A 22,654-nucleotide genomic window follows, 5' to 3' on the forward strand; every position below is an offset into this window, starting at 1 on the left:
TAGTCTTAAAACAGCTTTTCATAATGATGCAATGCTAAAAATGTGTTGGTCATCACTGTGTTGCCAAATCATTTGGAGCAAAACAGATTTCAAGGCTGTCTCAAAAATCCCACTAACTACGTAACGAAGTCAAATTAAAGATGGTGTTTTCGTGACAGAAAAAAAGAAGTCTGGAACAACATGACATGAACAACGTGACAGTATTTTGGTGGAACTGTCCCTTAAAGTCCTAATGATTCAGAGAAGACAGTGTTTTTACAGGTCTTCTAAATAAAAGGGTCTGGCTTAACACATGTGGACTGCACATATAGGCTTCACTGTGCCTGTATAAACACACATGCAGACAATGCCAAGGCTCAGAGACAACTCAGACAAACAGAGCAGTATCTGAAGTGCTGTTAAACATTAGCAGACTGTTCTCAAACCACACACAGAATTCCTGTGTCCTTCAAACCAGACCAGAAGGAAAGAGCCAGGTCTTGTTCCACCCTGACATCTTAAATAAAGAAATTATATTTAGCATGAACTTGTGTGCGTGTGTGGAGTTTATGAATTTAGGTGATGTTATTTTCTTGGTTGATCATTAATAACTCGTCGAATTCAAAACATTTCATTTAATATAGCAAATTTAATATCATACATTTTGGTAATGGCTTCAGCAATTATCGGCTAAAAATAAAATGTAATATGCCTTTACTACTATACTAATTACTATATATTAATATCAGTTCCAAAGGCTTCAGCGATTTCAGCTTGTACACACCATAGTATTGTTCAAATTACTTTTGATTTTAATATTTAAGTTGTAGTTCAAGACTGGTGATAAACATTGGAAGAACTGGCCAATCGAATAAACCTCAATGGTACATTTTTACCTAGTTTGTGGCTAGGGATTTAACGATTCACCGTTAGTCGGTTGAAAATCGGATCAAATATATGACAATACAAAACGGTGATTGTGGAATGAATCGCGATCCATTTTTTGAACAGAGGGAGCGCTGTGTTTACAGGCGCAAGCTCACTTTACCTACACATTAGCGGCGAGCAAGACATAGGGCGGCAGAGTAAAATGACAATGGTGATGTCCAGCAGGCAAAACACAAACAAAAAAGATGCAAAAAGATGTTTACTTACACTAACAGATCAACAAATATGATGGACATAAACCGTCAGCACAGTGAAAAACTACTGTCACAGACACAAAAAAATCAACTAACGAGCCAAACTACACGGACCGGATGATTTTCAGCTTCATTTGCTCCGATGAGTGCTACCGAGATCACACGGTGCATCAGTGTTTTCATAGCGAAAGTGTGACGATGTTTTTCAGACTGAAAGAGAAAGTTGTTTTGTTACAGGAGCAGGTATTAGATTATTTTACCCTCTCCTTTTCAAACTAGTTTATACATATTTTAATAATTTGCTTATTATTATTGAATATTTAAAAATGTTCAAGATTATCTCTTCTTAAGTGCATCACTGATACTTATATTAATTAATTATACAAGTACTATTAATTATTCACCTTTATAATCATGTTCAACTCCTGTCCTATCCTACAATATAATTAATTATTCATTCATTCATTTTCTTTTTCAGCTTAATATTATTAATTAAAGTAATTTATAATCAGTATGTTATACTAATGGCCAGTCCCCTGATCAGAGGGCCTATTGAGCACCTCTGTAAACACTGCTCTCTGGTTCAGGAAGGCTTTACTCTCCACACCAGCCATCTAAGACCCAGTGAAAGAGTTTTTTTTCAGCAGGGGATATTGTAAATGTGCAAAGACCTCAGCGTATGCCAGAAAATATTTATTTTTATAAAATCTATATTTCTTTTAAAATATGTCAAATCCCAGCATAGTCAAAGTTTAAGCTTGTTTATATTAATGAGTCTTCTTTAGTTTGTATTAGGCTGCGTCCGAAACCGCATACTTCCATACTATATAGTACGCTAAAATCAGTATGCGAGCCGAGTAGTATGTCCGAATTCATAGAATTCGAAAATCAGTATGAGATAAGAACCCGGATGACTTACTACTTCCGGCGAGATTCTAGAGTGCGCATCCCATGCATGCTGCGCTATCCCATGATGCCCCGCGAGCAATTCATGAATGGGAGTAAAGCGACGCAATTGACGCAGGTAGGTCACGTGACCATGACAAAAAGGCGGATGTAGTACGTCCGAATTCCATTCATACTTTCACATTCATACTGTATAGAACGTACTTTTCTAACGGCCGAGTAGTACGTTTAAATTCAAATGCAGTACCTACTGAGTAGTAGGCGGTTTCGGACACAGCCTTACTCTTCTTTTTTTTTTTTTTGGAAATTATTTTTTTTTAAAATAGCAATTTAGTTCTGGCAGAAAATGTATTATTTTTTTTAGAAAATGTGCAGCATTTAGAAAAAAATTAAAGGGCTCTTAACCTCAAATTACGGCCGAGTAGTACGTTTAAATTCAAATGCAGTACCTACTGAGTAGTAGGCGGTTTCGGACACAGCCTTACTCTTCTTTTTTTTGGAAATTATTTGTTTTTAAAATAGCAATTTAGTTCTGGCAGAAAATGTATTATTTTTTAGAAAATGTGCAGCATTTAGAAAAAAATTAAAGGGCTCTTAACCTCAAATTAGTTTCAACTAATGTTGTTAAGCATTTTAAAAATTTATTAAAAAATAAAAAAAACAAAGCAGTGAAAGCACTTTTAAACAGTGAAAAAGATTTTTTTTTTCCACTGAGGTTATTAACACAATGGCCAATCACAAGCTTTTAGATAATTTTAGGAATATAAAAGAGAATATATGGGCATTAGTCTGTCTCAATTCATTACCTAGTGTCAAATTAGTCAGTTTGTGTTTTATTCTCCCACTCAGTGGACAGCATGCTAACAGCTGCTGCAATGCTTCTAATACTAGACAGGATTTACAGTGGCAACGACTCCCCAAATTATTTATGAGCTCCCAACAGAGCCAAACAGCACCCTATCATAGTCTTCTCCTTCCAGACCCTGTTAACCCCCCACCCCAAAACCAGGAATGACAAGACCTTTAGCCTCCAGAGCCCAGAGCACAGGCCCCACGCAAGGTGCTGACAGTCTGAGGAGCCTTGCCAACATCAGGCCTTTAATGCAGAAATGACAGACTCAGATAACATTAAAACACTAAAGCGCTGATAGGATGAATGGGTGAGTTACTTGGGCAATTGAAGCTTAAGAATCCAGTCATATCAGGGGTATAAAAACAGCTATTTTATTCTGCATTACCAATGATGACTGCATGTTGAGATCATATGATCAGCCAAACATGATTTGTGTGTACATGTAAATAAAAGTGTAGTCAGTGATTAAATATTGATAGATTGTACTTTGTTATGAGGAATATGTCTAACGAAGATTACATTTAGAAACCTTTTAAATGCAGAATACTTTTACAATGGCTCAAAAAAACGCATACAACACACATTTCTCTTTCAAAGACTTAAATATTGTTTAAAAGTGTTATCAAAAAAGACAGTACTTAACACAGTGTATGAATATTCTGTATAGGCTATTCAATTTAACCAGCTAAAGCTATTATTATTATTTTTTTTATCTTAATAATACTTAAAAATTCTTAGCAAATGACTACATTGAACACATAAAAGCATTCAAAATAGTTAAAATATATATGTAGAATAAAAATAGTTTGGCATATATATATGATCCTGGACCGCAAAATGATGTCCATGATAGTGTGTGTATATATATATATATATATATATATATATATATATATATATATATATATATATATATATATATATATATATATATATATATATGATTTATCTGTGGGAAAAGCCAAAAATGTATCATATGAGTAAAAATTATAAATTTTTTATAACAAAGATCACTAGAATGTTACAAAAATCTCATCTTCCATGAGGAAATTATGTAGGTTTCCTTCCATTAATATATTCAAACTGAATTATGGATTAGTAATATGCAATTTCAAGCAACTTAAAAGGCAATTTTCTTTTTTTTTATTTGTTGAACCCTCGGATTACAGATTTTTCTAAAGTATCTCAGTCATATTATTACAAGCTATACATTACCGGGAGGCTTATTTGTTCAGCTTTTATACAAACCTCAAGAATTGATCATTATGGTCCAAGTTGACACGCACGTTTGTCAGCAATAGGTCATTATTAGGGCCAGACAGAATTTGCGGACATTTTTTGAAATTTCTGCAGAGAATTTTGTAAAAAATCTGGATTTATGTGGAATGCTTTTAGGAGTATCATAACTAAAAACCTAATATTTGAAATAAAAAATAATACATTTTTAACTTTTATTTAATGGTTACAATGCAAATCCAATTAGATCCACAACTGTATTGTAAATAAATCATACGAACATTTTAATATCACTATTATTATATCACAATAATATTAGTGAAATTAATAAAAAAAACTGAATAAATATAAATTTACACAGATTTACATGAGTAAATACATTGACTCGATGGGCTAAAAATCTGTGGAAATCTGCGCGTTTCCGTGTGGGTAAGTCATTAGTAAAAGCTATAAAATTAAAAGACTAACACACTTAAACATGAACATCCACATATGATAAGAAAATTATTTCTGAAATGAAATACACATTAAACAATCATCTGATTAAACAGTCTAAGAAAACCTATTTTCACATAGTTTGGAGAAAAACAAAATAAAACACAGCTCCAAAATCTCAGACAGCGAGAAAATCCAAAGAAAGGATAAAACAAGCGGGATAATAGTACAAGACAGAAGAAAATCAGAGGTGTGTCAAGAAGAGAAGAAAGTCAAAGGCATGCAGGGTGACATATAGCACTTATGACAGATTAGTGAGGCCTTAGTGTAATTAGCCACTACACATAAACAGCAGGTAATCACCCAATAAGGTTGCCATTGTTTCGAGGAATCAGCACCTCTCTAAGACAGTACACTGCAAAAAACACTTTTCTTACATCGATTTCTAGTCCGGATATTTAAAAATCTTAATATCAAGAAACATTTCCTAGTACAAATATTGGTTTGTTTTCAAAAGTCAAAATAAAGTGTTTTTCTTTAAAACATGTTTAATAATCTGCCAGTGGGCTTAGAAAAATAATCTAGTTTTCAGTTTGAAGCAAGAATATTTTATTTACCCCATTGGCAGTTTTTTAGTTGCTTTTAAGAAACGCTCGCTTAATTTTAACATAGTTTTACTTGCTTCTTGAATTAAGAATTAGGTATCACATTATTTTAATGGTCCTTTTAACAGATTTTGTTGAATTTAAGTTAAATTGCATCTACATGCCAACTAATTCTCAATTGATTAGAAGTAGACTGTTAGGTTGGGGTTGGAATTAGGGTTCGTGTAAGTTGATATGTACTTGGAAACTTTCTTATAGTCAGTTTAATGTCTGTTGAAGGTGCTGTATCGGCTAATATTAAGCAGACAGTCTACTAATAATCAAATGAAAATAAATTGGCATGTAGTTGCAATGCAACTTTTTGCAGTGCAGTAGTGTACATTTGATTTAGACCTACCAAGACAGATTTAAAGGGATAGTTTACACAAAAACCAAGCAATACTAAAACTATGACTACTATGGAAGTTAATGTGTCCTAGCAACCAGCATTTTTCTAAATATCTTCCTTTGTGTTCAACAGAATTAAAGAAACTCAAACAGGGAAGGTAATTCTGTTTTTTGGTTGAACCTCATTTACCTCACAACAAACTAAATCAAAATGAACTGAAATAAAATATTAGTTAAAATATGTGCTGAAGGTAAATAAATTACTAAGATAGTACTCGAATAAGTATAAAGCATAGAGTTTATATGAAAAGAACTGTACCATGACCAGCATAAACGTCAAGTGTTGTTGACACTTACTTGCGCATGATGGACTTCCGGAGAACAAGGCCTTCCTCCAGATCTGCCTCATTGGCCATGAACAGAAGCCTCTTCCCTGTGACGTCCACGCCGACAAAGTCCCGCTGTTCTCCTGCCACAGGGCACAATTCCAGTCGGTCACAGTGAACTCGTAAAATACTACAGCAGGATACTGTACAGTCAAACTGTATTTTTGGCTCAAGACAGATGGCAAGTCAACAACCTGAAAGATCTGCAGGAATGCAAAATAATACAGACCTCCGGGATGCATTTTTAGTTCATATTAGTGAAAGAGGAAATGGTCGACAGATTTTGGAAACGGCGCAACAAAAGCAAAAACCACACCAAAATCTCAATAAAAGTCTGGGTGAGTGATGGTACCTGCTTTTTTCTTGCCCTTTTGGCCCGGGACGGTCTCTGTGAATTCGTGCACTTTGCTCATAAGCATGGACAGCGTGGCGTTGTGTGCACGGAAGAGGTCCACAACCTCATGCAGGGCCACATCAGTTATCAAATCACAGCTCAGCACTAAGATGTCTGTCTGTGTGTGAGGGAAAGAAAGACAAATCATATTTAATCCAACATCAAGAGGGAACAATCCAACTTTTCCACCCACAATTTGATTATAATGTCCACTGGAAGGGCAATATGTTCCCTACACATAATTAGAATGATTACTTTCAGGTTCTGAAATCACTAGTTGGGTTGAAAAACGCTTGAAAAAAAAAAAAAAACACGATCAAAGCATTTGCTACAGACACTCTGAAAAATAGTCTTTAAAAAAGGAGAGTTCAATATACGATACACATGTATGTCAATTTCCATATAGTAGTCTTAAAGTTTCAAGAAATCCTCGAGTACTTTTTAACAATTTTAACAGATTTGTGTGTGTGTTAAGCATCAATTAAGACAAAGTTATCTCATGTTAGCTTTAGTTGAGGGGAAAACTGAATAATTTTAAGCTTTTGTCAGCTAGTTTCATCTTTTATCGGGTTTAATAGCAAGCACTTTTGTCGAGAGAGCTGTACGAGAATTGGAGAATGACGTTCTTTGTCTTTTATCAGTTGAGTTCGATACCATTCAGACACATCACCTATATCCTTGTTGCCATGTTCACTATGCTTAAAATCGATTACCAGTAGACCTTCTGGTTGGATTACCGGCAGGTCTTCTAGTTGGAATAGATAGGGCAAGAGATAGGCCTGGGTGCTTAATCGAAATTCAGAGCCTATAATAGATTTAATTTTTTCAGGTATATTTTTTCGATTATTTTCCGTACGGCGTGTAAAGTCACATGACCCTGCTCCTTTATGTTGTTCTGCCAACATGTCGAGCATGGACAACTTAAATACTGAGACAACCGAGCAACAAGAGCAGCTTATATAAAAAAAATGCATATTTACAGTACAAAAATTAATGTATAAAATATTAAATAAAATTCAAATAAATGAAATAATCGTTCACTAATAGCAATAGAGTTAAAATGTCAAATTAATTGAGATTTTGATTTTAGGCAAAATCACCCAGCCCTAGCAAGAGACCTGCTGCACTGCTATTCACTGTGTCTGCATTCAGAGCCGGGATTCAGAAGGAGAGATGACCTCCTCATTTATAGAGTTTATATAAACACAATTATCTTTATAATGACATAAATTGGTGTTATGTGTATATATGAAATTACGAATAACGTATGTGTAGTAGGACATTCAATTACTTACTGTTTATTTCTTTATATTTTAACTTTGTAAAGTATAAAATCATGAGTCGCCTCATGTTTTGTGTCAACTAATGTACACTCTCCTCTTTTTCCCCTGCTCTGCCGGCCACACTCACTCCTCCCTCTGCTCTCAGCGCTCCATGCACATCATGAAGCATTTTTTGAAAAAATTCTGAAGTAGATCTAAACTAAAAGAGCAGGGGGTTTCATGACCCTTTAAAGGGACAGTTCACCCAAACATTTTTATTTTCTGTTAAACACAAAGGAAGGTATACTGAGAATTGTTGGAAAGAAAAAAAAACGTTGTTGACTTCCACTGTATTTTTTGTTGCAAATATGTCAATAGCTGATTTTTTAAAACATTCCTAGGAACATCTTGTTTTTTTGTGTTCAACACAAGGAAATTCATTAAAGTTAAGAACTAAGGTACAGTGTTAAAGTTAGTAAATGGTGATGGAATTTTCATTTTTGGATGAGAATAGGCAGACTAGTAACAAACCAATGGTTTTCAATTCTATGCTATAAAAAAAATGGCAGTTATTTTCACTGTAATAAAAACAAATGCTACAGTTAAAATTGGTAACCTTGTTAACAGCAGATTAACGGTCAATATATACACTGAATAACCGTAAATTGACTTTCTGAGAATTCCCTGCATAAAACATTACTTTTCATGCTTTTTGTTAACAAAGTATGTTTTTTCAAAATTGTTTTATTTTTTAAAAACCCATTAGCTATCGGCACCGAGCTCCTTCTATATATTTGGCATGCTTCCCTGCTTGTGGGAAAAGTTTTTTTTTTTCATAACTTTCTACTCACCATATGTTTATGGTTGACTTTTTGTCTGTGTAACAAAGGATATGATTTGTAGATGTTAGCACTTCAAAAACACTGGTGCATTACACTATAATTGAATGAAATACAGTAGTTTACCATAAAAATTAAAAATGACTTTACGGTTTGTACTGTATTTTTAACAGTGAAATACTGGCAACAACAGCTTCTTTTTTACCATACATTTTACCGTTTATTTTTTACAGTGTAAAAATCAAAAAACTATTTGAAAAAGAGTCATAGAGTACATTACTGTTACAAATTGGTGAAAGATTTAAACGAAGGAGGGACAGACAAAGTCTATGAATGGATATAATGTCAGAAATGGGACAATATTCAACAAGAGCCAGTGTTCTTGAAGCACATCTTGTGCCCTATCAAATTAACATTTGTAAAGCTGTTTTACCAAGTGCTTGTGTTCCATCAGCACAATAACATTTTGTTCGGTTTATTTTGCCATGGCTTGGGTCAATATTTCACACCTCACACATATTGTTTCAGCTTGTTAGACTATTATATTCAATTTAAGCCCTACATACTGACTTCTTACTGGCATACTATTCTCATGAAACTGGGTGGTACAAAAAGGAACAACCAGGCTTTCAGAAAAGCTGTTTTTCCCATGGCATGGTATGACTTAGATCTACAAGACTGGGTTCAGCCTGCTTCAGTCTGGTTTGATTTTTTACTGTAGTTTAGTATCGCTTCAAAATGGATGGCCTTGACATCATTTTAGTTGCTGACCACAATACAGGTATTTTATGCTCCAGAATTTAGGAAAACTAAAAGAAATAAAAGAAATCAGCTGTATAACACGGAAAGCCATAGAATTTGACATTTGTATATACATAAAATCCAAAGGAAGATATTTCTGTGCTGGTTTTAAGATTATTATAAGAAAAAAAACACTAATATCAAATACGTACATACACTTGTACACTTTATGATGACACAAAAAAAAGGTAAAAGTTTGGTTTAACTTAATGAAATTGTTGCAGAAATAGATCCTCACTGTACAGCAGAATGTTTCACTCAAAGTAATAATAACAATTATGATATGAATGCTATTGTTTGTAAAAGGAGAGTTTCTATTCAGTTTGATTATTAGCATGTTTCTCTGGACTTGCTGTGTGGTTTCTTTGCCATTTCGGTCCCATTTTAATATTTGCATCTCAGATGAATTGGACAGATCTGATTCTCAAAGCCTACTTTTAAAAAAGGGCTGGGTTATAAATAGAAATAAAAAATTGCAAACATAACTGAGCAAAGCAGCAACTGTCATGCACAGCTTATCAGGAAAGCATGGTTGTGCAGTAAATCTACTCCGAAAGCCAGGGAGGCTCAAAATAAGTCATGAAGAAAAAAACAGGAAATCCCCATAGTGTTGCATTATAAACAAAAGAATTAACCACTTTCATTGATTCAGCATGACTAATAATCACACGAATGCGGAATCATCTCTAAAAGGATTTATTCCACACACACACAACTGAAGTTATGAAGAAAGTTGAGTAAAACTATATGTGGTATTTTCACAAGGAGCATTTACTACACTGAGCTGTAGTTCACTGAGAAGAGATAAAAACATCTGTCATGATCACAGATCAATTATTTCAATGTCATTATTACTGATAATTCAGCTTTGAAAGTAATTTTACATAGCTTGTCAGGGTACTTTGACTGTGTAGTAAATGCTGCTCCATCTGAAAGCATGTAATGGAGGTCTACTAGTACTGGTTTTACTGACAAAAGGAGTATATATTACCCAGCCCTACATTAAAGACACAATATTAATTTGAAATGAACAGTTTATTAGTGAAGACCAGTTAAAAACATCAGTTTCGATCTGTTTCACAAAAAGTCAGATGACTCAGATCCTCAAAAAGTAACTTCTATGGCATAAGACACTGGACTACATGGACTCCTGACAATAGTCACAACGACAAAAGAGAATGACGTGAGAAAACAAAAGTTCCAGCTTCTCAAATAAGCGCCGTGCTATGCTACAGTTTGCGTGTATACACGTGTGCGTGAGTGTGTGTATGAGTGAGCGCAGGCATGGAGAGGAACCCAGCGATAAATCCTGCTCGCCTTTGCCATTGTTTCTGTTTGAGTTGTCTGGTTCCCATCTGCTCAGTCCATCTCAGGCCTGTGGATAAATAAACATGGGAGCAGGAGTGGGGAACAGGCCGTCAGAGCGTGCCTGGCTCAGGCAGAGCTGCATGCCTCATTGGGGAGGCCCAGAGAGAGGCCCTGCCGTGACGCTCTGCTCCGATACAGTTCCGGTTCTCTTGTTCTGGCCCCGGAGCAGAAAACCCAGGAGCCACCGGCGGACACATGCTCGAAAGATAACAGGGTGCAGAGCGATGTCTGCTTAGGCTGAGCTAACTGTGCTACTGAGGAAGGAGATAAATGCTTCTCCACCAACCACGGCGAACCCAGAATGCTTATATTAAATTTCACACATATGAAGCCTTACAAATTCAAAATAGTCAGAGCCACACACAACCTCCACTACTGTTTATGTATTATACACATATTTCAGGGGAAATCACTGTACAATTTATTTATTCTTTAAATGGCATTATCTGACAGAATTAGGAGAGCAAGATATTGGTAAAACTGATATTATGATATTTTATTCAACTCAATTGAATTCATGTTTATTTCTATAGCACTTTTACAATGTAGATTGTGTCAAAGCAGCTTAACATAAAAGTTCAAGTAAACTGAAACTGTGTCCGTCCAGTTTCAGAGATTAGGTCCAGTTTAGTCCAGTTCAGTGTGGTTTAAATTTCAGAGCAAATTCATCAATGCTCAGCTCCACAAGTCCCAAACCAAGCAAGCCAGTGGCGACGGTGACAAGAAACAAACTTCTTCATACTTCAATATTTTTCTGCGATACATATTGCGATATTAAGTATAATTTTACCAGTTGCCTTGAACAGCTCTATTTTGAAAGAATTAATAACATTAGGTTGACTGGGATGACTTCCTAGTGCTAAGTTGAGTAATTGGTGGTTCATTCTGCTGTGGTAAAAGTAAGCCCAAGGATAGTGAGTGAGTGAGACTGACTGGGATAATTTTGTTTGGAGTGAACCATGCATAAAATATAGGCCCAATCCCAATTCTATTTTTGTACCCCTACCCCTTGTGTGTAGGGGAAGGGCTTCAAAATGTACCCCTAAGAACTGGGACACCTCTACAACACCTGCACACGTCATTATATGTCATCATGATCTCTTGCTTCATATAACGACTTTTGTACCCCTTGGTATTGAGTGTGGTGCTGAAAAATCCATGACCCCACAAATCATGTATGTTTTCAACTGTGGCTCCTGGTCAACTATAATCCCGACTAGCGATGTCCGGATCTGATCATGTAATCAGAAATTGGGTCTGATCACGCGGTTTAGACTCAATCGGAGTCAAATGTTACCTCCCGATCAGGACTCCAATATTCTCATAATTTTTGAACACATCTGTAGCTATGCGGTGGCACCTCTTCCTTGACTTCACACGAAAACAGCAATGCGTACGGCATGATACACTTTGTTGCAGAGACGCTATTGGTTAAATGTAGGCAAAGTAGGGCACAGAAGCAGCTTGAAACGTAAAGTATGAGGTATTATAAAGTTGATGACGACAACATTGCCATAGCAAACTGTGAGATATGTAAACTTGGGATTGCCTGCCGGGTATTTTAAGTTGAGGTGCTATTTGTTTTTATATTGGCTTTTTTTATATTTACTGTTGCAGAAGAATTTAAGCAATTTATTACTTGATTGTTCAAGCTGCCTCATGCTGTTTGTAAGGAGAGTTGATGAATGTTAAAATAAGGTGAATTAAATAAAAAAATAAGGAACATCCTGGATCTGTTTCTTCCCTCTTCTTTATTCTTTTTTATGTATTATAAAAGTATCGGATTGGGGTTCGGTATCGCTACTCAAAATCAAATGACTTGGAATCAAAGGGGGAAAAAAATAATCGGGACATTCCTAATTCCGACTCTATATTGCAGATCCTGCGATGTGACTATTGTGGATGCGCACTTTGCGATATCAATGCTGTAATGATTTATTGTGCAGCCTTAGACAAAATCATACAGAAATGCTTTGAAAATTATCAATGAAAACAGAAAAGTAGAAATGTGAGTAGAATAACTTTTATCAATTCAATAAATATAAGAAAATAATGTGCAAGTCATTTTAAAGTTCTGAGCCACATTCAAAGTCGCTGTAAAACAGGCGATATACACAGACAGCTCTGATCACACATCTTAAATTACTGCATTGCTTGCCAAGTGTAAACAGATAGACTAATGAAGTACATTACTTGGAGGAAGAATTGTTTATTCTAACTATTTATAATAAGCATATCATAATACTGTTACTGCCAGTGTTTAATGAAAGGGATCGGACCCAAGGGGTGCATTTCAGCAATGTTTATCACAGTGGTTCTCAAGCAACTGTTAATTTAGTGTTATTTTAGAGATAACATTGTTTTATTAAACAATAACATTGGTTTATTAATATTTTTATAGTTTGTCTTTGTAGTTTTTAGTGTTAATAAAGTTTGTATACATTGTGATTTAAGCTTTTGGTCCAGCTAAACATCAAGTTACACACTGAAGATGTTGAGATAAATAAATATTCCAGTTAAATTTTACTTCAATTAACAGTTTTCATGATTTTAGTTTTAGTTAACTATAAAACCCACCAAGAACAATTATTGTCCACAACTGTTTTTAAAAACTCCCCATGATTTTCCAGTTGTTTAAACGGCCACTGGAACCCAGAATCCCAGCCTATACCGTTAATCTTCTAGGGATGTCCTAAACTATAGTGGATGAATTGAAGTACACTCAATAAATCCCATAATGCACTGCAATAACAAGTGTACAACCCATGTACACTCAACAGATAGAAAATACCTATAATGCATTGTGAGCATTTACATACTGAATGAAATTCCACAACTGACCACAAGATAGCCTCCAGAGCAGAAGCCTAATAGTGTATGTTTCAAAATAAAATAATATTTAATTAAAGCAACGTTTGTATACAAGACAAAAATCGAAATACTTAGTTTAAATACTAATAGACAGCTGGCTAAGTGCTGAATACAATTATAGGGACTGACCAAGTAGTTGAAAAACAAATTTGTGTGGGATTTAATCAACCAGCAAACAAAATGGCATCCTTTCTGGTGCACAAATGTGTTCATTTACTTCTTTAAGTAGACTATATTTGTAAACTGTAAAAATAAATAAATAAATAAAATCTTGCTGAACTATTCAGTTGAATCAAATTAACTTTTAAATTAAATTAAATTAAATTAAATCTCTTATTTACATCAATCCAACTGACTAAAAATATTAAGTTACACATTTAGTTGAAACTTGACAAACTTAACTTGATTAAAGACATTTTAAGACCCTGTGGACACCCTGGATACAGTTCTGGGTGTTTAATAGCAGTCCCCTGATTGAGAACCACAGGTGTGACATGAAATTGTTTTTATTTGTAAATAATTAACATCTTTTTTTCTGTGAATTTTCTCATTGAAGAGGCTATATGTAGAAACCATTGCTATTAGTGACACCTGTGGCCATTAAGTCAACTGTACCCAGCAACTTGATACTCGTGCTCACACTTATGCACACAATGCACAGAAGACTGAAGTTGTTTTGTTTGTTTGTAGTTATAAAATGAAAAAGGGATCAAATCAATAATTATTATGAGCACTAAGACTGTACATGCATCATAAATATATAAATATAAGCTATGCTCTTCTCTTACAACATAAAATCTTAAATAACAGTGGTGAGAAAGCTACACAAAAAAGCCACTGATCACAGCAATACAGATAAGATTGTGCAACACCTTCAATTCACCAGCATCATGCTGACAGATTAGGCAATTCAAACTACACTGCTATAATTCAAGTCTAAATACACTATGCCATATGGAGCTGGCTTTATTACTTTGCAAGACATAAAAAAATAATCCTATTTGAACAGTATATAACCATTCAGTTTGTCAAAAGTTCAAGATATTTAGAAGATAAAATAAATAAATGGGCTTTAAATATGTGAGGATTTAGCCTAAATTAAACTCAAGTAAATTGTACGCATCGATTCAACATTTTTAAAGATATCTTGTGAATGTCACAGATAAACATGCAAGTTTTTACGACACGAGGTGAAGTAAATGAAAACATTTATTTTGTTTTTCAATCCTGGGTGAACTATTGCTTTAAGTGCAGTCACCAAAATAGCCAAAAGTCAGGCTATGTCTGTAAATGTGCACTCCATTCCCGCAGTACATAAAAGAATTGCAGAGCGAAGTCGAAGCAACCACAGAACAGCCAACGCTCAAACATCCAAACATTTACCATGACTTCACAGTCGACCAGGAATGTGCGCTGATGAAACGCAAAAAATGTGACCAACGCCAGGCCACCCATCGTAAACCACCCAAGTAAATCGATCTGTCCCTGCAGCTCTAACCACTTAGCATTTCATAGTTGGGGTTTCTATTTTTGAGGGGACACGACAAGTGGCCAAATGCCTGAGGCCTGACAATGGTCGTGCCCTCTTGGCCGGCGGAAGGCTGGATCAGTCCTGCAGTGGGCGTCAGCTGTTGGATCATCTGAGCGCCGCTGACTCTGACGCTGACGCTGGGCCTTTCAGTGTAGGCCGTGGTTCTGCGCTGCTCTGGAGGAGAGGCACAGGGAGGTCAGGCCACCCACAGACACTCCCAGTTCTGCTTGGCTGCCCCCTGGGCCTGCCAGGTGAGACCACCCAAGAGGAGAGCGGAGGAAGAGGGTGGAGAGACAAACGCAGGATAAGAGGGAATAAAAAGGAAGGGAAGGAGAAGTGCAGCTCTGTCAGCTGCCGCTATGGACGCGGGCTCACAATTGGGCTGTCATTACCATGTTAAGTTGCAGGCTGAAAAACAATAAACATTTGCATAAAAAAATGTTGCAATTTAAAAAGAGATTCACTGGCAAACCTATAGAGTTTGACCAAAGAAAACAAGATTACTACTAAGAAAATATTAGTGCTGGCCAAAGATTAGTCACATCCAAAATAAAAGTTTGTTTTGACATAATATATGGGTGTGTGTTATTTATATTTGTAATGTATAAGTGATTAACACACACATACATAGAAACGAAGCTATTCAAAAGAATTTTGTGTTACATAGCTATTTCAAATACTATTTAATTTGTATATCTAAATATAAATACGTTTTTTCTTAAATATATGTATGCATTTGTGTATTTATATATACATAATAATTACACACGGTACAAACACACACGTCTAAACAAACTTTTATTTTGGATGCGATTAATCACAATAATTTTAGCCCAGCACAAGAAAATACTGTATATATTTATGTCAAGGATTTACCAATTAGCTAAGTAAATGCACATTAAAAGCTAGTAAAGTGTTTTCATCAGTGTTTCAAAGAACTGAAAGTGTTTAAAATGTCAAAAGTTATTAAAATGTCAAAATATGACTGAAATAATATTTCATCATCATTCTGTGAAACATTTATGCAAAATGAAACCATAAACCTATTCTTCAAAGAACTTACTAAAATATTAGTGATTGTGTTAGACAAGTGTGTGAAACCTCTTTGTCTGAAGGCAAAATTTAATCACATTAAACTATTTTAACAAGTAATCAACTGACAATTCAATTTAAAATCACATACAAAACTGTATTTTAATTTGGATGTTTAAGACATGTAAAAAATTGCATCTGAAATTACATACACTTAAATTCATTATAATAAATAAAATAATTCATTTTAATTATTAAAACAACATTGTTCACCCTATGTCAATTTTTGTCTACATTTTGTTATTTTCTGTTATGTTTTTTTTTTATTTCTGATTATTAGGATTTATTTTTTTTCTGTTTTGTTTTGAATATGTAAGTTGTGCAATTTAAATTTACTAATGTGCATTTTTCGATTTTGTTTTTGTTGTGAGATAATTTATGAGATCATGCGATCCGGAAGTGTATAAAAAGAGCAACATGCCGTAATCAATACTGTCTAATGAAGAGTCGGTGTGCTCAAACGTTACACGCTTTGTATGTATTTTTGGAGCTTTGGTGTTGCCGCATTTTGTAATATATTTTTGCACTACATCGGCACATATTTGGATAGATATGCTGGGATTGCTATGGAAAACTGTATATAAATCAACACAGGAACTGTTTGAAAATTTTTACAACTCTGCCAATACTAGCATTCCTTAAAGCAGTCTTGTGAAAGGTTTTTAAGACACTTGAAGTTGTTTCTTAAGTATTTACCTATATTATTTACCTGTTGTATATTGCTCTATATCAGCACTGTTGTGATTAGGCAATTGCCTTTGTAAGTTCTTCTACCAAAAGATGACGTGTGATTTATAAGTCCATAAGTCCAATTTTCCTCTGACAAAACATAATGAAATTGTAAAAAAAAAAAACAACAACTATGAACTCTTGAGACTCAAGCTGACAGAGACGGGTATTTCTTGGTTTAATTCAGTGACGTCAAAATTTTGCATTGTACATAGAAATAATCTCAAAGGCCAAAAACTGAGCAAAACTGAGAACAAAAATGAGTACAAAAGTTGATCGAGAATGACATGATCCTGGTGAACTTATTATTAACAAAAGCCAGCAGAATGCTGCACAACACGAAGATTATTCAGTTTCTGTACAAACATCGACTCAATGTTTTGGTCTTTTAAATCTATTACTTGTCCTCAGGTGTATTATTTTGTAAGTATTATTTTGTTACGTTTTATACCTCATTTCACTTATCTCAAAGTTAAAATAAACAAACTTAAAGTTATTCATTTATAATATCAATTATGCGGCCATGTTTAATATTATGAAATCATTTTATTGTTAATGCACAGGATTTTGTGCATTTCCACCAAATAACCAACTCATGACAATTATTATCTTGATATAAATGAATAACTGTTTCATACACCATGACTTGCTCGTTTTCACACAAGAAGAAATTGTACCTTTATTTGGGCCTTAAATGGTCCAATTATGGACCCTTTGAGAGTTAAAAACATATTTGTACATTTTTTAACCTTACCATAAGGTGCTACTATGAATCATTGATGGTACAAATTCACCATTTGTACCCCAAGTGTTCACAAATGGACCCCAACCATACCCATTTTTCTAACAGTGTCTCCAACCAACAAATTCCATGTGATTTAAAAGTCCATATGGAGGAAAATTTTATATATATATATATATATATATATATATATATATATATATATATATATATATATATATATATATATATATATATATATATATTTGTTTCTAACAAAACATGATGAAATTGGAAAAAACAATAACTCTGAACTCTTGAGACTTAAGCTGATAGAGACTCTTGGGGATTATTTCTTGGTTTAATTAATTGACGTCAAAATTTTACATTGTACATAAAAATCATCTCAAAGGCCAAAAACTGAGCAAAAAATGCTGATTTTCTTTTCCCCCCAGACCACCTGGAGCACACTAAAATGTGTAAGTGCATTTTTTCAGGAAAAATGAGTACACAAGTTGATCGGGAACGACTTGATCTTGGTGAACTCAGAGCCTTATTACTAACAAAAGCCAGCAGAATGCTACACAACACGAAGATTATTCAGTTTCTGTACAAACATTGACTCAATGCATCAGTATGAACTCAAACACAGGCTAATGAAAGAGTGCTTTAAGAGTCGGGCACTCTGTCAGATGCTTCCATTATGTCCTTGTTGTTTGCTGAAGCAAGGGAGTAGACTATGTGTTTAGACCATACAATAAATGGGGATTTAGGGCCCCTATTGCCAGCGCTCATCTCTCAACACGTAGTGGGGCTGTTCGTGCACTGGAGGGCTCTGCAACTCAATGCTTTTAATCTCTCATTTCTCTCTAGGATTAGAAATAAATGCATCTGTGCTGTTAGCGTGCTCCGGCAGGCCCTCCTCCTCAACATTCTCTTTTCCACTGCACTGATATTTATTGAGAGCTAATCTCCTGCGATGAGCGTTCACACATGTTTAAGACATCCCTCTGTCTGAGATTTTACACTTTCATAAGTGCGGTGTGGAAAAAGTATGATACAAGTGAACAAATGCACTAATGTATCTGATTATGATAGACACAATATTTGGACCTCAGGAAGAATTTAATTAATCTTTTAGCAGCTGTTATTTTCCAAAATGACTTCAGTGGGGCACAAAAGTCTGGGACCACTAGTCGGGGGATTTTTCTTTTTTTTTGTAACTTATATTTTACACTGCAAAGTATTTTATCAGCATGCTGATTTTTTTTTTTTTTTTTTTTTTGTCAAATGTAATGAAAATGTATCCAAGCACACAATTTAAATAAAAGTATTTACTTTAAATTTAGATTTGATTAGAAATTGTATTCTGGGTTTCTGCAAATTTCATCAAGTCAAACTTAAGACTTTTTAAGAGCATTTTAAGACCATTATGAACAAAATTTTAGACTTAAACAAGGCTAAACAGTAATAATTATTTTTAATGGCTCGGTTGGGCCAATGGATTTTTTTTTTGCTTGCCAAAAAAAAAATCTAATGTAATTATTTCTTAGCAACATACTTTAATGTGTCAAAACAAGAAAACTCTAGCTGCATACACAAGTTTCAAATTACATAATTACATAAATAATCAAAAATATACTTTTGTTGACTTTTGGTCCAAATTGATTCAGTATAACTTCGATTCAACCTATTGCATTTCTGTTATAAAACTTTAAGTTTCATGTCTATTTACAAATATTATGTTTACCCCTCCTTGCTTCTGTAAATAGCTTTTGTATGAATGGAAGATAACGTAAAGGGAATATTGCTCTGTTATTATCTTGAGAAGCTGTGTAATTGTTTTTAGATTTCTTGATTTGATTAAGATGGATTGTGGGTGATTGGATGGATGTCGGCCCGATTGGGTAGCTTTACTTAGACAAAGGAAAATTAAGACCTGCTTAAAACGATTTAAGACATACAAAACAATAATTCAGTGAATTTAAGACTTTTTAAGGCCTGACATTTTGTTTTTGAAATTTCTGATATTTTAAGATTTTTTAAGACCTCGTGGATACCCTGTGTATTGAATCATTAAATAAAATTGTAATTTAAACATTTTTACAATCAACTAGGGCTGGGCAATATGGCAAACATCTAATCTGGATACTATTTTCCATATTGAACGATGATGATATATATTTTGGTATGAGTTGTCAATGCTTCCAGATTTAAAAAGAGTAACCCAAAAATGACTAAAGCCACAAAAATCAGAGGGTCCATTAAATGGCATAACATATTTTAGGCTGATCAATTTTCAGTGGTTGGTTGGTTGGTTGAATGGGGGAATGCATGTTTATTTTTATTTTTTGTTTATTTCTTTATGAATGTTGTTCGTTGTTGGTGTTTTTATTTTTATTTTATTTATTTATTTTTTTCTTTCCAATGTCTAATCATTAAAATGTAAGATTTATGTTTATATTAAAAAAGTGTATTTTTAAGTGAATGTTTGCAAAAATTTCTAATAATAAACATATTTAAACTGAAAATTTTCAGTGGCCAAAAGTTCAGTACATCTCTATCAACTAGGGATGAAAGGATTAACTGATTTCACTATTACCTGCGCTTTAATTCCTCACAGTATTTAATCATAAAGGCTTCTCATTTTGTGCTCCCAAGTTCGTTATTTCTTTTCTTGCATGCATTTTGAGAATGACGTGCACGTGCTCATGCTTTCCAGGCACACCTAGTTGAAAGAAAGCCGCGAACTCACCGCGAGTCATGTGAAAAGAATTACATTTGACTACATTTGTTCTCTTTAAAAAGGAAATGCTTAGCTAATATGATGCTTAGAGTTACATTAGACAAATACATTTTTTACTTATTCTTACTTATTCATTCATTGTTCTGTCATTTATTTTCAGTGCAAAATTATTCCTTGTTTAAATGCCAAAAACCTTTTTCACTTATTTTTAAGTCCAAAAAGAAATGGACTATTGTTTGTTTATTATTATTAATATTATTATTATTATTATTTTGTGCTGTATTGTTACGTATTATTAATATTGTTTCATTAATTTAGTATATTTGGTAACTGAGCAGCAATAAATAACACTTTAAATTATAAGGAGTTTTTCATGTGATTTTCTAAACTAGAAGTGTTTTGAAATTAAGGAATGCATAATAACCGTGATAACCGTGAACCGTGATTATTCCTCAGACTATAATCGAACAACCAAAATCTTTAATTTATATTTTCATTTATCTGCCCAGCTCTACAATCATCCATTAAAAAAAACTATGAACATTTAAAGATTGTTTAGTAATTTATTCAAAATGTTATATATAAACTGGAAAAATTATTGTATTTCACAATATTATCTTTCCCTTTAATCAAAAGCAGCCTTGGTGAACTTTCAAAAACTCTTACTGACCTCAAATCTGTGTATTTATTTTAATGTGATGGCATTTTATTTTTATGTAAATGTGTCTAAATATTTTCTGGTTTAGATGGATACAGTATTTATGACGCCTATTTGTATAGAAACCACTGCAATTATTAAACAGAAAATCACAACTGAGATGTATTGCTCAAGGAAACAAAATTGAAAGCTTGTGAATCGAACCTACAACCGTTTGGTTGCTAGCCCAGATCTTTAACCACTTAACTACACCACACCCATGCAACAGCAAATGCTTAGTCTGGAACTATAGTAAGAAAATCTTAGACCCAACAGTGACCCTAAAATCCCAACGGATGTTTCATTACTGTCTTATTCCACATAACAACTCACCCACAAGTCCTGCAGTAGGCCCATGAGCATTAGTCTGAGTAGAGGAAGGCCTTTGACATCATGTGTTTGTGGAGTTTGCCGTCTCTAGCCACTAGGCATTCAGCAGGTGAAATGAGGCACTCTGTAGAGTTGGAGCCATCATTGCAGAGCTGCACGGATCAAAGGTCCCCCTGTGGCACACAGGATCTGCCCCTCACCTCATTCCACTGACCCCAGGCCAGCTCACATGGGACACAGGTGAGGCTGTGTTTGCCTGCCAGGTTTTACACACCTCTGGGCACAAACTTATGCTTACATGGACATGCATGCTTGTGCCATGATTATGCTTCTTCCATTTAGTCACCATGCTTTGGCTAACTAGGTTTAGTACAATATTTACAGTGATGAAAATTCATCACATCGTGTTGCTAACTCTTTTGTGACCCTCTTTAATCAGTGAGAATGCCACATTTGTCAAATCTGCTGCAACGTACATTAATGCTGGCTACAAACCAGACTACAAATATGATTTAGGCAGTTCTTTGAAGTATTCAAATGCCGATATTCATCATTAGATCATATCTTCTTTATCATATTCAACATCAGTTTATGTATACAGTATTGAAGTCGATGAGAGCCTTTTAATAAAGTTGTCCTAAAACCAAATGTGTATTGAATTTTCTTGTCTGGGACAATTTTGAAGAATGTTATTGATCCTCTTCAAATGCTGAATATGCTTGAATAAATGGCATCTAATTGAAAGGTGTATATTTTTATCACAACAAGGCATTAAACGGTTTTCCAGAACTTTCACATATACTGTTCAGGGGCGGTGCATCGATCTTTTTAAGACGTGAACTGGAGAAGTTCTAACAGTTCTCAAGAAATACCTTAAATAGTAGGGTAATTCCCAGATGTTTTAAAAAAGTGTGGCTAACTATGCAATAGAGGAGAAGGACTCTCGCGTTCACTTTTGCCAAACACCAATAATGCATATAATGTGTGGGAATACAAAAATACTAAAAGCTCTCAAGTCAAGCTATAAAGTCAAGAGAACACATCTATCATTTACATTTTCTTTGTCTACATATGTAGTAATTATGCTATTATTTCCATTTTCTAATAACCACTGACAGGGAATTTGTATAATTCAGCATATAATCCATTTTAATCTGCTTCCATCAAGTGCAAGGGTGTTGAGAGGTTTGATAGGTGGACTGCAGGTCAATTGAACTTCAGTGCAATCCAACCAACTGAACCAAATGTGAAAGCACTCTTAAAGGTGGAATAGGGGATTGTCTTCAGAAAAGGTCTTTTCACACCCTGATAGCAGTCATTAAATTATCCAAATGTATTTATATT

The 22,654-nt window shown here is 34.4% G+C and overlaps 1 protein-coding gene and 1 long non-coding RNA gene across 2 annotated transcripts in view; both read right to left on the reverse strand.

The window, feature by feature from the left end:
* eif2b3 (eukaryotic translation initiation factor 2B, subunit 3 gamma) overlaps positions 1-22,654 on the reverse strand; it is a 63,182-nt gene that overhangs the window by 32,547 nt on the left and 7,981 nt on the right. Inside the window, exons 4-5 of the mRNA NM_201074.2 lie at positions 6,282-6,441; positions 5,901-6,012 (exon numbers count right to left, since the gene is read on the reverse strand). Coding sequence (NP_957368.1) covers positions 5,901-6,012; positions 6,282-6,441 — 272 coding nt within the window. The remainder of the gene's footprint in view (positions 1-5,900; positions 6,013-6,281; positions 6,442-22,654) is intronic.
* LOC141378375 (uncharacterized) lies at positions 12,601-17,478 on the reverse strand. Its single transcript, XR_012392810.1, has 2 exons — positions 16,032-17,478; positions 12,601-15,712 (listed from the first exon to the last, which is right to left on the reverse strand). It is a non-coding gene; the product is annotated as an uncharacterized lncRNA (long non-coding RNA).

The sequence above is a fragment of the Danio rerio genome, chromosome 2, assembly GCF_049306965.1.
Source record: "Danio rerio strain Tuebingen ecotype United States chromosome 2, GRCz12tu, whole genome shotgun sequence".
NCBI classification, from domain to species: domain Eukaryota; kingdom Metazoa; phylum Chordata; class Actinopteri; order Cypriniformes; family Danionidae; genus Danio; species Danio rerio.